Here is a 16,312-nt window from a genome sequence, read left to right on the forward strand (position 1 = left end):
ACTGAAGAGTGATTAACGCTAATGTGTACTCACATGTTGCGCCTTTTGTCTTCACAGGATGTGTTGATTCACTGGGTTCTCCAAAGCCAGCTTTGTTCTCTGCAGTGACACGGAATTCATATTCAACTCCCTCAAGGAGTCCTGACACAGTATAATACAGCTCTGAAATTAGCTTCTTTGTTGCTCTTATCCATCTTGTCCCTTTCCGTTCTTTTCTTTCAACACTGTAGCCGATGATATCACTTCCTCCATCGTCAGACGGTCTTTTCCATGACATGGTCACAGAGTCTTGGCTCACATTCTCTATTCCTGGTTTTGATGGAGGACCAGGTGGACCTGGAATTTAATTGAAAATGAATGAATGAATGAATGAATGAATGAATGAATGAATGAATGAACGAAATGCATTAGTGTAATACTATGTAAATCAACGTACCGAAGCTGTCCACCATTTTCACTGGCTCTGAATGTGTTGCTTCACCTGCACCATATTGGTTTACCGCTGAAACACGGAATATATATTCATTGCCTTGGATAAGCTTGTGAGCAACAAAATGGCAGTCCACCAAATTGTCGGCAAGTATTGTCCATAGAAGGCGGCTGGTTTCCCTCTTCTCAAGAGTGTAGGATTTAATTGGAGAGCCCCCATCTTGATGTGGTGGTGACCATGTCAGTGTGATCTTTTCTGCAGAAACACTACTGGTTTCAAGAGGACCAGGAGGACCAGGAACATCTAAGACCTGCACTTTAACATTTTCCTCTTTAACACCGAATGGATTGCTGGCAGAAATCGTGTATTCTCCAGAATCCTTCTTGCTGGCATATTTGACAGACAATGTAGAGGATGTTGGAGTGGTTTCAATCTGGCAGATATCCGATGGCTTGAAGTCTTTTCCAGCTTTGGACCACACAGCTGTTGGTGCTGGTTTCCCAGTTATGCTGGTGGCTGTGATGACAATAGTGTCACCAGCTCGGACTTTAAGCCCTTCTTTCATAGTGGAATCAATAATGATGGCTGGTGCCTCTGTTAGGAAGACATACAAAGAAAAAATAGATGGTATTTATATATCACCTTTGTTTTAGATGGTAATTAAAAAACATGTTAACATTAGCAATAATATCAAAAGCAGGACATCTCACCGTACTCATCCATGCAGATAATGGTGTCTGTAGGCTCTGATGGTGGACTAATCGCACCTGCTGAATTCTTTGCCCTTATTCTGAATTCATACTTGCATCCCTCCTGTAGGTCTGTCACGGTGAACGCGCAGTCTACAACATTGACACTGTTAGCTTTAGTCCAGACCTTGGCTGGCAGATCACGTTTCTCGACAATGTAGCCAGTTAGCTTGTGTCCACCATCGTACTTGGGCTCAGTCCACTGAAGGGTTACAGTACTTTTTGTAACGCTAATCGCATCAGGTTTACCCGGGTTGTCTGAAACAAAATATATAAACATCTATAAATATATAAACAAGATATATTACACATCTCAAATAAATTATGCAGTATAAGGCACTGCAAGACTTTTATTTGTTTTGTCCCATACCAATCGGATCCAAGGCAACCAAAGGCTGTGTTGGCAGACTTGGCCTTCCAACACCAGCCAGATTTATGGCCATCACTCTGAACTCATACTCAAGTCCTTCCGTTAATCCAGTCGCTCTGTAATCTTTCAGCTTCAGTGCTGCTTTGTTTGCCCTCTTCCACAGCAAACTGTTCCTTTCCTTGAACTCAACATGATAGCCTGAAAGTACAAAGAGGACCGTGCAGAGTGTACTGTCTGGCAAATACAGAAACTTGACACTAAACACAGTGATAAACACAGAGATGTCAGTCACCAGTGATTGGAGAGCCTCCAGTTTTTCTCGGATCAGACCAGGCCAGTACCGCCGAATCATGCCACATAGACATCACTTGTGGTGGAGGTGGCGCGTCAGGTACATCTGGCAAAAAAGAGGCAATGGAATTAATTTATTGATGACGTCCAAGTTTTCTATACAAATATATAGAAAATGGATATAAATGAAACCCCTTACTGAAAGGATGCTTGGCCACAATGCTTTCAGATTTAAGGCTTTCTCCAGCTCCATACTTATTTTCAGCTTTAACTCTGAATATGTACTCGGTCCCTTCGTGAAGACCCATCACTCTATAAGAGTTTGTGTCCACAGTTGTAGAAACTGTAACCCACATGTTGGTTATGGAATCCCTCTTCTCCAGAACATAGTTAGTTATTTCTGATCCGCCGTCTTCCCTTGGGTGACCCCATTTTAATGTGAGCCCATCTGCAGTGACTTCTTTGAATTTTACTGGTCCAGTGGGTATTCCAGGCCTTCCCACAACCCTGACAAAGATGTGCGATTCCCTTGCCCCTGCACTGTTTCTTAAAGTAATCGTGTATTTGGAGGCATCACTACGTTGACAGTCACGGATCAGAAGAGTTGTGTGGACGGCCGTGGACTCAACGCTCACTCGGCCAATGTTAGTCAAAGTAACGTCCTCCCCTTTCGTCCATGTAACAGAAGGAGCAGGCTTGCCAGTAATGGGGATCTTCAGACGTACTGTGCTTCCTTCCTTTGCAATGTAGTTCAAATTTGCCAGTTCTCTCAATTCACATGCAGGTGGAACTATGGTAAAAGAAAGGGAAAAAAGAAAGTGCATATTTTTGAAAGGTAACGTGATTGTAGCGTGTGTGTTTATATAAACCTACAGATTACACTCACCAACAATGTCCTTTGCCACCACCTTAAGTTCCTTCACTGGACCCTCTCCAGCATCATTCACTGCTCTGATGCGGTATAAGTACTCTCTTCCTTCTATGAGATCTTTGGCGCTATACTGCATGTTTTTCGATCTCATCAACACCTTCCATCTGTCATCACCATTCTTGACTTCCAGCACGTATGCCATAATGCGACTTCCGCCATCACTAATTGGTTTCTTCCAGGCAAGGGTGCATGACTCTTTGGTGACTAGCAATGCCTTGAAGTCCTTAACTGCCCCAGGTTGTTCTGAAACAGTATTAGTTTTGTTAATATAGTTACCTTAGTTGTTTTTAAACTAAGATGTCATATTGAAAAACAGACCAAAGGCTTGTCATTCACCTGAGGCTCTCACTGCATCGGTGGTTTCACATGGTTCCCCAATTCCGAATTCATTTTCAGCCATGACTCTGAAACAGTAGCATCTGCCTGGCTCCAGATCCTGAATTATGAAAGATTTTGTTGCGCAGTCAGTGGCTACCCTAGACCAGGCTTTTCTCTCTGTGTCACGTTTTTCCACAATGTAGGTCTTCACAGGGCTTCCACCATCAATCAAAGGAGCATCCCAAGAAATCGAAGCACTCTCCTTTGAGGTCTCCTTCACCATCAAATTTAGTGGTGGTCCTGGGGTGTCTGTGCCACAGAAGAAATTATTACACACCCTAAAAGCTAAGGAATGTGCCACAATCTGCTTACAAGACCCTGTTAAACTGTTTCATTGAAAACGTACCAAAAACCTTGACAATGATCGTGTACATCTTCATTCCGCTGCTGCTCTCCAGATTCAGTACATATTTTCCTGCATCATATCTGTTCACTTTTTCAACGTACACCATGGTGTCTGACTCTGTGGTTTTTATCACAATGCTCTGTCTGTCCTTGATGTTAGCATTCATCTTTGCCCAAGTTACTTTGGGTGTGGGATGGCCTCTCACAGGAACGTGAAGTCTCATTGGGGCTCCAGCACGCAGCTCCAGGGTTTGCTTGAGTTCTTCACTCAAATCTGCTTCAGGAGCAACTGTTAACAATAATAATGTTAATAAATTAGTGCCTCCAAATAAATTTTGGCCTGGAATATGATATACTGTGTGTGTGTGTGTGTGTGTGTGTGTGTGTGTGTGTGTGTGTATATATATATACAGTATATATGTATGTATATAGCTTCTTTTCACACCAGACAGAAACAAAAGAGTGTTATTGTGAGAGGTAAACATTTTGATGAAGAAGAAAACTGCAAACCATATCATTTACATTCATTCATTTAGCTGGCACTCTTTCTGCAAAGCGACTGACAATGTTTAACTGAATCCAATTATTTACCCATTTATACTGCTGAGTAACTCTTACTGGAACAAGTCAGGGAAAGTACCTTGCTCAGGATCACTACAGCTGGAGGTATCCAAAGGCAGCAGCTGTAACCACTACGCTACCAGCTGCCCCCGTCAACAAAAAGAATTAATGGAACTGGCTTCCATACAGCGGTCGAGTAGCCTTATTTATCACACTTTTACATATTTTCACACCTGTGTTCATACAGACAGACTGACTGACAGAGAACGATAAAAGAGAGTGATATAAACACATACCTAGAACGTCCTTTGCAGCATGCTTTCCTGGAACTTCACTGGGCTCACCGAAGCCAACCTTATTGACAGCAGTCACACGGAACTGATATTCAGTGTTTTCAAGCAATCCTGTTACAGTGTACTTTGTCTCTTGGAGATTCTTAGGTACGTTGCATCTTATCCAGTCTACACCATCTGCTCGTTTCACCTCAACCAGGTACCCTAAGATGATGCTTCCACCGTCTTTGGCAGGTTGTGTCCAGGTCAAGCTGACAGTGCTGTTAGTCGTGTCAACAACCTTTGGAGACACTGGCGGGCCAGGAGGATCTACAGCAGAAAATTCAAATGATAAGGTAAATTTGAAGGCAGATATAATAAGCTTATAAACCACATACGTGATATAGTTTTTCATTCACTTACATAATGGATCATGGGCAAAGACAGCATTTGACGGATCGCTTGGCTTGCCCAAGCCAGCTTTATTGAGAGCAGTAACTCTGAACTCATACTCAGCTCCCTCAGAAAGGCCTTTTGCTTCAATTGTCCTCTCTGTAATGGGCTTCTTGTTGACTCTAGACCATCTGATGTCTTTTGTTTCCTGCTTCTCAACCACGTAGCCAAGAACAACAGAACCGCCATCACTGACTGGTTCCTTCCAACTTACTGTCATGTTTTCTTTAGTTATATTGGTGATGACAGGAGGTTCGCAAGGTCCAGGGACATCTAAAGATCAATTTGCAATTACAAGTAGTGCTTAAGGCAAGCACACACTTTTGGTTTATAATCAGAGAAATAAACAGCAATAAGTATCTTACCAAACTGATTCTTAGCCATAATAGGATTGCTCAGGATGGGTTCACCAGCGCCATATCTGTTCTCTGCACGGACACGGAACTGATATTCCCGGCCCTCTATGAGCCTCTCTACAGTACATTCGGTGTCCTTGATCTTAGCTGTGACCTGTGCCCACTCGGCCCTGCTGGTGTCCCGTTTGTCCACAATGTAGTTGGTGATTGGTGAGCCACCATCTGCAACTGGGGGCTCCCAGATCAGCTGGATGCGATCATTTCCCACTTCCCCAAATTTGACTGTAGCTGGTGGACCAGGTATGTCTGAAAATGAATTCAGGTTTTTGTTACAGCTTAAACATCTAGTTTTAAAAACAGAGTTAAAGCAGACTCACCACATGATTATTTAAAGGACAAACTTACTTCAGGACACAACCTAACAAGAAAGCTGCCAGAAAGCTGTTAAATTCTAAGGCACATGGCCTGCTGTTATTGAGCTGTTTCCTGAAGTATTTTAAAGTAGAGTCTTTTTATCCAGAGGAAGGGCACATATTTACATCTATGTGTGTATATTCTTACCCAGAACTGTCAGATTAATTTCTTCCGTTTTAGAACCACTTGCATTTTCTGCCAGAATGGTGTATACTCCGGTGTCTTTTTTCGTGACTGACATTAGCTCCAAGAGGAACAGATGTCTCTTCTGTTTCATCAGCAGTCTTTCGCCAGGCTTTAGGGTCTCTCCATTCCTCTTCCACATCACCTTTGGCATTGGCTTTCCAAACACCTCAGCTTCCAGACAAACAGTTGTTCCTGCCTTCACAGGGAGCATCTTCTTCATACTAATTCCAATTTCAATCCTTGGTGGCACTGAAATTGTGATGAAGATACAGGAAAATTGGAAATGTTGAAAAATAAATAGGAATACATATTCATCAAGCTATTATAAATCACATACACACACACACACACATTTTCAGAACCGCATGTCCCATACGGGGTCGCGGGGAACCGGAGCCTACCCGGTAACACAGGGCGTAAGGCCGGAGGGGGAGGGGACACACCCAGGACGGGATGCCAGTCCGTCGCAAGGCACCCCAAGCGGGACTTGAACCCCAGACCCACCGGAAAGCAGGACCGTGGTCCAACCCACTGCGCCACCGCACCCCGCTATTATAAATCAGTTACTATGATTTTATTTACTGGATTTTCCATTCAGACATACCATTTTCTGCAGAGATAAGCACTGGGTCACAAACTTCTGAAGGTCTGCTAAGGTTCACAGCCGTCTTGGCAATGATTCTGAACTGGTACTGGCTTCCCTCCTCCAGTCCAGTGACAGTGTACTCCTCCCTGGGCACATTCTGACTGCTAATGTTGCACCGAACCCATTTATCTTCAGGGATCCTTAGAGCCTCCACGTAATACCCAATGATCTTGCTGCCACCGTCATGCTTCGGTCGGCCCCACACCAGGGTGACTGAATTCTTAGTCACATCAAGGACTTCAGGTTTGCCAGGTGCATCTGCAGTGAAAGAAGAGAGAAATTCACCACTATCTTTACAGAATGAGCACTTGGTGCAGTAGAACATACTTATAATAGTGCACTTTCATACCAACTGGTGTTCTTGCTGTGACAAACTCTGTCTTTTTGCTTGGTTTTCCCTGTCCAGCACGGTTAATGGCAGAAACCCTAAAGGTATACTCAAGACCTTCGATCAAGCCAGCACAGGGGTATTCTGTAGTTCGAACAACTGTATCATTAGCCTTGACCCAAAGAAGGCTGTTCCTCTCCTTGCGTTCAATGTAGTATCCAGTAACAGGACTGCCTCCATCAAGCTCTGGTTTATCCCAGGCCACAAACATGCAGTCTTTGTTGACTTTGGTGATGTGGCAGTTCAGGGGTTCACCTGGGACATCTGAAAAGAGACACACTTTCAATATGCTGCTGTATCGTGACTATTTTCTGCCCCCCCCCCCCCCCCCATCATCTCGGTTTAGCTCCTCACCAAAGGGGAATTTTGCAACCATCCTCTCAGACACAATGGGGTCTGAAACTCCAAATCGGTTCTCTGCCCGGACACGGAAGATGTACTCCTTTCCAGGAACAAGCTTTCCCAGTCTACAGCCAGTCTTGCCGCATGATGACATGGCAGAGACCCAGTCGCCTCTGCTCACATCACTTTTCTCAACTACATAATTAGTGATGTTGCTCCCACCATCTTCCAGTGGTGGATTCCAAGACAGTGTGCAGGCATCAGCATCTATATCACTAATCACAAATGGTGGCTGTGGTGGACCAGGGATGTCTGGAATACACAATAATTTACTGTTTTGAGTATTATTATTAGTAATCAACATTACTGGCTAAATGGGAGGTTTTTGCCCTACTTGTTTGGGTTGCACTTAGTGGACATTTGGAAACAGATGGAAACCCACCCTTGATGGTAATTTTCAAGCCTTGATCCACCTTTCCACTGCTGTTTTCAACCGAAAGGTTGTATTCACCACTGTCTTTCCTTGAGACATCTTTGATGATGAGAACACAACAATGCTGAGATTTGTGCATAGCAAGGCGACTCGATGGGACCACATCACTGTCTCCTTTCTTCCATTTACAGACTGGTGGTGGCTTTCCAGAAACAAGGGCTTCAACCCTGAGTTTTTCTCCTGCTTTTGCAGTTATAATATCAGGCATGATCACTGTTGGTGGTACTAAGAAATAAAAGGAAAATGGCATGTTAAAATAATGCTTCTATTCCTTTGGGAATAATCGGGATAAAACCAATTACATTCCAATAGATTTGCTGTCATGGAATATAAAAATGGGCACTTACACATTTGTTCCTTCATTTCAAATGCTTCCTTAGTTTCTGTGGGTAGACTGCAACCCATGGCATTCCTTGCTGCTACTCTGAATTTGTATTTTTTGCCCTCCTTGAGTCCAACAACAATTATAGTCAAGTCCTTGACCACAGAATATGGGGTCCACAAAATCTCAGGTTTTTCCTCCTGTACCACAGGCTGACCTTCAACAGGTTCCTTAGGAGGAATTACGATTAGGTAGTCAACTACGTAACCATCAATCTTAGATCCTCCATCCCTGAGAGGTTTCACCCAACCCAAAGTTGCACTGGTCTTGGAGATTTCCAGTACGTCAATTTTCATTGGTGGGTCTGGCTTGCCTGTGATGGAAAATCCAGCAGAGTCAAGATATGAGTAATAATTTTATAAATAATTTAATGAAGGAAAACAAAAGAAAATGCACTCACTGATAGGGTCAGATGCTAGGTAGGACCTTGGGGTAGCTTTTGGCACACCATCGCCATGCTGATTAACAGCTGTCACTCTGAAGTAATATTCTGTGCCAGCTACAAGGTTGCCAATTTTTAAGCTGGTCTTTGACACGTTATTGTTAACAGTTCCCCAGGTCTTTCTGTCAATTTCTCGCTTTTCAACAATGTAGTGCGTGACTTCACTGCCACCATCATTCTCAGGAGGAGACCAAGTGAGTTCACAGGATGTTACTGTCATATCCATGACTTCAAGGCCCGTTACAGGACCTGGAGTGTCTGTTCAGGGGAGGAAATATTCAAAAAGTGATGCACTGTGACAATTAACTACAGAACAAATAAGAGTTGAACATGGAGAAAAGATTTTATCCAAGGAACTGCTGAATACACCTTACCTAGGACTTTAACATTGACAAACACAGCCTTCTCCCCAGCAGGGCTTATGAGTGTAAGGGAATATTTTCCAGAATCGTCACGTGTAGTGTCAGTGATTAAGAGGAAAGTCATGCTGTCAATCAAATCCACATGACCTTTTCTCACAACATTATCAATACCCATCCTTCTCCAGATCACTTTGGGGGAAGGTCTTCCGCGGACGGTGGCACAGAGCCGGATGGGACACCCAGCTCTGATGGTGAGACCCTTTTTAAGGTTGGCGTCCATGTCAATTTCAGGATCCACTGTTGATGCACAGAACAAGAACATAACATTGAAAGAGCTGTTTATTTTTTTGACTCTTCAAAACACAGAATAACAAAATTTTTACAGAATCTTTAAGTGACTTACCCAATATCTCCCTGGGTGACACAGCATCCTTGAGACTAGCTGGATTGCCCATGCCAACTTGATTTTGTGCAGACACACGGAACTCGTACAGCAATTTTTCTTCCAAACTAGTGATGGTGAATTCAGTGCCAGTCAGCTGAGCAGCAACGTTACACCTCTTCCAACCTTCATCTGACTTTTTAATTGGAGGAGGTCTTATTTCCACCACATAGCCAATGATGGGGGCACCGCCATCAGATACTGGTTTTCCCCACCCAAGTGTGATTGAAGTCTTTGTGCTATCAACTACTTTCAGATTTATTGGCGGTCCTGGGGGTTCTGTAATAACCAAGCCAACATGAATGCAGGGAAATACCATAAAACTTTACAGAAATATTATTATTGTGTTTTAAAAAAACATATAGTCTAAATTAACACATAAAATATAGATTTTTAAAAAAATATGAAACCATTATGTAGTTCATTAAACATTCTTAACTTTTTTAAAATACACATGAAAAATATTTTAAGCATACCAAGTACATCCTTGGCAATCACAGATCTTGAAGGCTTGCTAGGATCTCCCAGTCCGATTTCATTTTCAGCCTTGACACGGAACTGATACTCGTGGTTTGGGATCAAGTTGGTGACATTCATGTGTGTCTGTGGGATTGGACTCTTTGTAACTGGGGTCCATCGAATCGCATGCTGCTCCTTTCGTTCCAGGATGTAGCCTGTAATTGCCTTCCCACCATCAAACTCTGGAGAAGACCATGAAACAGTCATTTCTTCTTTGGCAATCCTGGTGACTTCTGGTGGGTCTGGTGGGCCAGGTCTGCTGAACTGAGTCTTGGCCACAATGGCCTCACTCTCAACTGCTGGACCAGCCCCCATCTTGTTCTCTGCTCGTACTCTGAAGATGTACTCATTTCCTTCCAGCAGGCGGGTCACATTAGCGGTGTTTTTGATGACTGCAGCTGAATGGACAGACCAGACCATTCTCTTTGTCTCACATTTCTCCACAATGTAGTTCATTATGTCGCAGCCACCTTCATCCTCAGGGATATCCCACGTCAACTTGCATCGGTCCACTGAAATTCCAGACACCTTTAAATTTCTGATGGGACCTGGCTTATCCAGCACGTTCACAACAGCATGAGCAGTGCGGCTTCCACCAGCGTTTGTTGCAGTGATAACATATTTACCGCTGTCTTCACGTTTTGATGCTGTCAAGAGGAACTTGGAGAAATCCACACCAGTGTCCACATGAAGTCTTGGGCTCTTGTTAATATCCCCCATATCATTTTCCTTTAGCCACTTAACTTCAGGCTGGGGTTTTCCTTTAAGACCAGCTTCAATTTTAATTGGATCACCAGCTTTTACAATGAGAACACCAGCCAACTTAATATCAATTACTGGTTCTGCTATTTCTTCTTTGACAAGAGTCTCAGCTGTTGTCACCCAGTCACTCTCGCCTCCTTCATTCTTTGTTTGTACTCTAAATTGGTATATTTGGTTCTCAATGCATCTATCAGCCATGAAATATGTTTCTTTTATTGCTCCCTTGTGAAGTCTCTCCCATTCGTCTGCTTCTTTCGGTTTCCTTTCCACATGGTAGCCAAGGTTGCGGCTACCACCATCATAGTCAGGTTTTTTCCATTTAAGAAAAACAAATGTCTTACCAATATCAGTAATTTGCAAATTCTCTGGCTCACCAGGCTTCTCAACTGGATCAACCGCCAGAACTGCTGTTCTGGTCTCAACTGTTGGTCCAGGACCGCATTTGTTCTCTGCACTGACACGGAATAAATATTCACAGTTTTCCATAAGTGGTGCCTTAAAAAGACGTTTGGTGCAATCATTGGAGACCACTGACCAAGTTCTTTGGCTTGGCTGACGGAGCTCAATAATATAATTTGTAATTTCTGTGCCTCCGTTGTCTTCGGGATTCTCGCATGATACCATACAAGAGTCTTTTGTCACATAAGTTGTCTTTAGATTGCGACATTGTCCCGGAATGTCAAGTACATTCACTATTATAGTTGCCTGTGCCTGACCACTGCTGTTCTTCGCTTGAATGGCATACTTTCCATAATCTGCCCTGGTTGCTTCCTTAATGACCATATCAACGAATGGGAAGTTTTTATTCATCTCAGTGCGTTTGTCTCTCCCTAATGCCCTTGCATCCTTAGTCCAGACAATTTCTGGGTTAGGTCGTCCTTTAACGCGGGCAGCAAGGACAATATTCTGACCTGCTCGGACTGTTACCATGTCCCGGCAAGCAGCATCAACAATAATTTCTGGTGGAACGAGGATGTCTTTAGCAAGCACAGTTTCAGACAGTTCCCTTGGTTCTCCTTCTCCAATCTTATTCGATGCTCTAACTCGGAATCTATACACTGTGCCTTCAACTAATCCTGGAACTCTAAATGCACATAGCTTGATAAGTTCATCCTTGTTAATTTTGTTCCATTGAGCACTACCTGCTTTTTGACACTCAACAATGTAACCCAAGATGGGGCTGCCTCCATCTCTTGTTGGTTTAGTCCACACGATGTCTGCATAGGACTTGCTCCAGTCCTTCAGTTTGAGGTTGCTTGGAGGTCCAGGTTTGGTGATGGCTCTTTTGGCCTTATATGGTTTTGAAGGAGGAGAAGGTTCACTGATGCCAGCAATGTTTTCAGCAAATATTCTGAACTCATACGAGTTACCCTCAAACAGTCCTGACACCCTGTATCTGATATCCAAAACAGGTGTTTTGTTCACACGAATCCATTTACCTGTTATTTCCCTGCGCTCAACAATGTAACCACTGATTGGACTGCCGCCGTCAGAAAGTGGTTCTTCCCACTGCAGAGTCATAGCATTTTCTGTAATGTCATAGGCATCTGGTGGGCCTGGAGAACTAGGTGGGTCAAACATGAACTTAGCCACAGTTGGTGGACTTTCAAGTGATTCACCAATACCAATCTTGTTCTCTGCACGAATTCGTACAATGTATTCACGGCCCTTCTCCAGACGTGAAATCTTAGCTTGTGTGCTGATGTTTCCAGAGCTCACAACTCCCCACGGTTCCCATGGCTTCTTTGAATCCTTCTTCTCCACAATATAACTCATCAAAGGTGTACCACCATCATCTTTTGGGGGGCGCCAGTTGATGACCATGTGATCAGGTCTAACTTCAAGAATATTGACAGGGCCAGTTGGTGCTGATGGAACATCGAGAACAGTGATGTGCAAAGCCACTGTCTTGCTTCCAGCAGGATTACTCACTGTGAGAATATATTCTCCACTGTCCTTTCGTGTGCAGTCCTTAATGCTGAGGATTGTGGAGGAGTCTCTTGTCTCAATGTTAACATTGCCTTCCGTTTTCATTTCTTTGCCATCACTGACCCACTTTGCAATAGGGGTGGGAATGCCCGTCATTGTTGCAGGAAGAGTTATAGTACTTCCAGCTTTCACTACAATGCCTTCAATTAACTTAACATCAACTTCAATACTTGGTGCAACTGAAAGAAAAGTTAGATTACAGATTGTAACATACATTTTTAAAAAGTGAATGCACTTGCCTTAAAGACAGACAAAAAAATCAGCTTACCTAGTTTCCCTTGGCAGAGGATGGGTATTGTAGTGTCAGGGCGGCTCAAGCCAATTGCATTTTGTGCTTTCACACTGAACCTGTAGGTCTTTCCTTCCTCGAGTCCAGTGACATGGCATTCAGGTTTAGTAACTGTTTTGAAGGTGATCCAGTCTTTGGCTCCTTCCTCCTGGTATTCAACTACAAAAGCAGTGACCTCACTCCCACCAGTGCGTTCTGGCCACTCCCATTGTAGCCAAACTTCGGTTTTGTCTGCATCCACATGATGCAAGTTTTTTGGTGGACCAGGAGGATCTAAAAAGAAGTCAATCAAGAAGATGACATTGAGGATAAAATTTATTATGAAGAGAAGAGAAACGAGTGTGAACATTATATACAATACTCACAGAGAGGGTCCACGGCCTTGATGGGTTTCTTAGATGAAGCGTATTCACTCTTCCCAAACTGGTTTTCAGCAGCAACACGAAATATATACTGTACGCCTTCCACCAAGTACAGAGCCATCAAGGTGCGTTTCTTGGAACTGGCACAAACTGGAACCCATTTATCAGAAGCCACATCTCGCTTCTCCACAATATAGTGAGAAATAACAGCACCTCCATCATCCTTTGGCTCTTTCCAGGAAAGGTAGGCTGACTCACTGGTCACTTCAGAAATGGTCAGATCCCGGGGCGGACTAGGTTTATCTGAAATTTCAGAAAGGCAAAAAGGGTCACAATAGATTTCTTGCCTTCAAGGATGAATCCAACATACAGTATAGCACTCAAATACAATAGTTGTCATGATCAACACACCTAAAACAAGCAGAGTGCATGTAGCAGTCTTTGATCCAGCTGGATTTTCTACCGTTATAGTGTAATTCCCACAGTCGGAGCGCAGGCAATTTTTAATTTCTAGTTTGCTTCCCACATGAGTAGTCTCAGTACTTGCTCTAGGAGGAACATCAGCATCATTCTTTTTCCACGTGACATTTGGGAATGGTATGCCCTTAATGCGGGCACTCAAAACAACATTTGTACCAGCCATAGCCAGGTGGTCACGAGCCATATTGGCATCAAGCAGGAGCTCTGGAGCCTCTGTCAGGAATAAAATTGACATTACTGAACATCTGAAAACCTATGTACGCCACACACATACACCTGATGTTGAGTAGGTATCATATAGGAATACATAGTAGCAGTATATAAGGCAAAGATTACCTAGTCTGTCATGCACAGTTACTAGATCTCTGACATAGGCAGGTTCAGATTGACCGGCAGCATTTACAACCATGACCCTGAATTTATACTGTTGTCCATCCACAAGATTGCAGACTTTGAACTTTGTCTCTGGACATGATTCAGGAGTCTCATTGGCCTTGGTCCACTCTTCATCACCAGCCTTCTGATATTCAATAAGATAGCCAAAGAGTTTGCCCTTCCCATCATGGCGAGGCAGCTGCCAGGACAAACTAACAGAATCCTTAGTCTTGTCAACAATTTCTGGGAGGACTGGCGGACTTGGAAGCACTGCAGAAAAAGGTTCAGCAGTCTTTAGTTGACAGTAAGAATACCTAATTTAAAGTAAAAATGTCAAAGTGGCATGACACACACCAGTTGGATCTTTGGCAACAATTGGTTTAGATGGTTCACTAGGGTCACCGACTCCCATTTCATTTTCAGCCATGGCTCGGAATTCATATTCACAGCCTTCAGTAAGGTCCTGCACCCTGTACTGCGTATCAGGGAAAATTGGGTCCCGTGTGGCTCGTGACCATCTCTTTGATGAGGTTTCTTTCTTCTCCAAAATGTAGTTAGTGATGGGCTTGCCACCATCACGTGGTCGTGTCCAAATCACAAGTGCTGAGTTTCTGAAGACCTCCTTTACAATTGGCTGCTCGGGTGCCCCAGGTACTCCTGTTGATAAAGGTCAGTTATACAGCTGAAATTCCCTTGACATTCATAGATATATACATGTAAAAAAACAACTTCTAAAAGAGCTGATGCATACTAAATAAATCTTTGGCTCTCATCTCTTCAGACTCCAGTGGATCACTAATGCCATACATGTTCTCAGCACAGACTCTCATCACATACTGTTTTCCCTCAACCAGCTTGGGAACTTTGCATGTCATTTTTGTGGTTGCAGATGTTACATTCATCCAGATATCTCTGCTTCCTTCCTTCTTCTCAACAACATAGTTCGAAATCTCAGAACCACCATTATCAAGAGGAGGTTTCCAGGAAATAACCATGTGATCTCTGTGAACTTCTTCAAATACAATTGGGCCTTCAGGAGGTAGTGGACGATCTAGAAGTAACCAGTTTGGAATAATTAGTGATCATGATAAGTGATATGAACAAACATCAGTCTAGACATTATTACTCTATTATAATAGTTTCAAACTTATTCAATTTAATAACATAAATATAATAAACTTTAGATAAACCCTTACCAACAACAATGACATTGCAGATGCCTTTGCGCGAACCAGTGCTGTTCTCCACTAGCACGCAGTATCGGCCACTGTGCTCACGCTTTGCTTTAATCACATAGATGCACATTGTGTTGGAGGTCTTCTTAAACTTGATGTGGTTGTCAGCCTTAAGCTCATGGTCATCCTTGGTCCACGTGATGGTAGGAGCTGGCTTTCCAGCATAGCGACCTTGGAGAGCAAAAGACTCGCCGACACGCACAATGACCTTGTCACGGAAATCAGCTTCAATAGTCGGGGGTTCTAAAACCAAAAATTGTATCTCAATTACAAACACAGTCCTTTCAAAATACCTGAAAAATATTCATTTTAAAATAAGCAGGACTATGTTAATGATTACAATGCACTTACCAAGCTGGTCCCTGCAAGTGATTTGCTTAGTGCAGAAGGAGTACTTTCCTTGGCCAATTTCATTAACAGCACTGACACGGAATTCATAGGCATCACCTTCTCGCAGACCCTCAAATGTGAACTTTCTCCCCAGCAGCTTATCCTTTGTGAGTCGGACAAACTTATCCTTCCCAATTGAACGGGCTTCCAGGATATACATAGTGATGTCAGAGCCACCATCATATTTAGGTGGTTTCCAGGTCAAGCTGATGTAGTTCTTTGTGACGGCTGTAACTTCCAGTTCCTCAGGACGCTCAGGTGGACCTTATTTATAAATACAAGATCACTGTCAGATGTGCTGCTCTTTTGTGTTTCTTGTTTTTGTTGTTCTCCTGTAGTAGTTTTCAGACTGATATATTCCATGTTATATAAAAGATATTCTTCCCCCATTATTCGGTTTCCCGATATTGGGTTTTTCACATCTGGACCAAGATTATTAACATCACATAGAATCGAGACCATTTAATTATCATTTTTGTGGTGTGGCCCACCTGGTCCGCAACCACGACATTCCATCCAATATAATCCAATGTAATTAACGAGATTCAAAAAAGCTTTTCCGGCACACATGATTTAAACAAAAAAAACTTTGGAGACACATGCACAATTCAAAAATGCTTTATGGAGGTGATGGAACAAAAAAATTATTTTGAAAAATTATTTTCTAGGAACAAAGAG

At 43.1% G+C, this 16,312-nt stretch overlaps 1 protein-coding gene across 1 annotated transcript in view; it reads right to left on the minus strand.

Moving 5' to 3' along the window:
* LOC108928134 (titin-like) overlaps positions 1–16,312 on the minus strand; it is a 125,926-nt gene that overhangs the window by 47,747 nt on the left and 61,867 nt on the right. The window contains exons 95-124 of the mRNA XM_029256930.1: positions 15,596–15,898; positions 15,206–15,487; positions 14,761–15,060; positions 14,364–14,666; positions 13,971–14,279; positions 13,566–13,847; positions 13,158–13,457; positions 12,772–13,065; positions 9,710–12,682; positions 9,195–9,512; positions 8,804–9,088; positions 8,388–8,687; positions 7,953–8,300; positions 7,555–7,830; positions 7,125–7,424; positions 6,732–7,034; positions 6,341–6,640; positions 5,698–5,985; positions 5,146–5,442; positions 4,751–5,053; positions 4,352–4,657; positions 3,496–3,783; positions 3,108–3,398; positions 2,727–3,014; positions 2,040–2,630; positions 1,842–1,946; positions 1,550–1,747; positions 1,141–1,437; positions 437–1,024; positions 34–336 (exon numbers count right to left, since the gene is read on the minus strand). Of these exons, the coding sequence (XP_029112763.1) occupies positions 34–336; positions 437–1,024; positions 1,141–1,437; positions 1,550–1,747; positions 1,842–1,946; positions 2,040–2,630; positions 2,727–3,014; positions 3,108–3,398; positions 3,496–3,783; positions 4,352–4,657; positions 4,751–5,053; positions 5,146–5,442; positions 5,698–5,985; positions 6,341–6,640; positions 6,732–7,034; positions 7,125–7,424; positions 7,555–7,830; positions 7,953–8,300; positions 8,388–8,687; positions 8,804–9,088; positions 9,195–9,512; positions 9,710–12,682; positions 12,772–13,065; positions 13,158–13,457; positions 13,566–13,847; positions 13,971–14,279; positions 14,364–14,666; positions 14,761–15,060; positions 15,206–15,487; positions 15,596–15,898 (11,919 nt within the window). The remainder of the gene's footprint in view (positions 1–33; positions 337–436; positions 1,025–1,140; positions 1,438–1,549; positions 1,748–1,841; positions 1,947–2,039; positions 2,631–2,726; positions 3,015–3,107; positions 3,399–3,495; positions 3,784–4,351; positions 4,658–4,750; positions 5,054–5,145; positions 5,443–5,697; positions 5,986–6,340; positions 6,641–6,731; positions 7,035–7,124; positions 7,425–7,554; positions 7,831–7,952; positions 8,301–8,387; positions 8,688–8,803; positions 9,089–9,194; positions 9,513–9,709; positions 12,683–12,771; positions 13,066–13,157; positions 13,458–13,565; positions 13,848–13,970; positions 14,280–14,363; positions 14,667–14,760; positions 15,061–15,205; positions 15,488–15,595; positions 15,899–16,312) is intronic.

Source organism: Scleropages formosus, chromosome 12, assembly GCF_900964775.1.
Source record: "Scleropages formosus chromosome 12, fSclFor1.1, whole genome shotgun sequence".
Lineage (NCBI taxonomy): Eukaryota > Metazoa > Chordata > Actinopteri > Osteoglossiformes > Osteoglossidae > Scleropages > Scleropages formosus.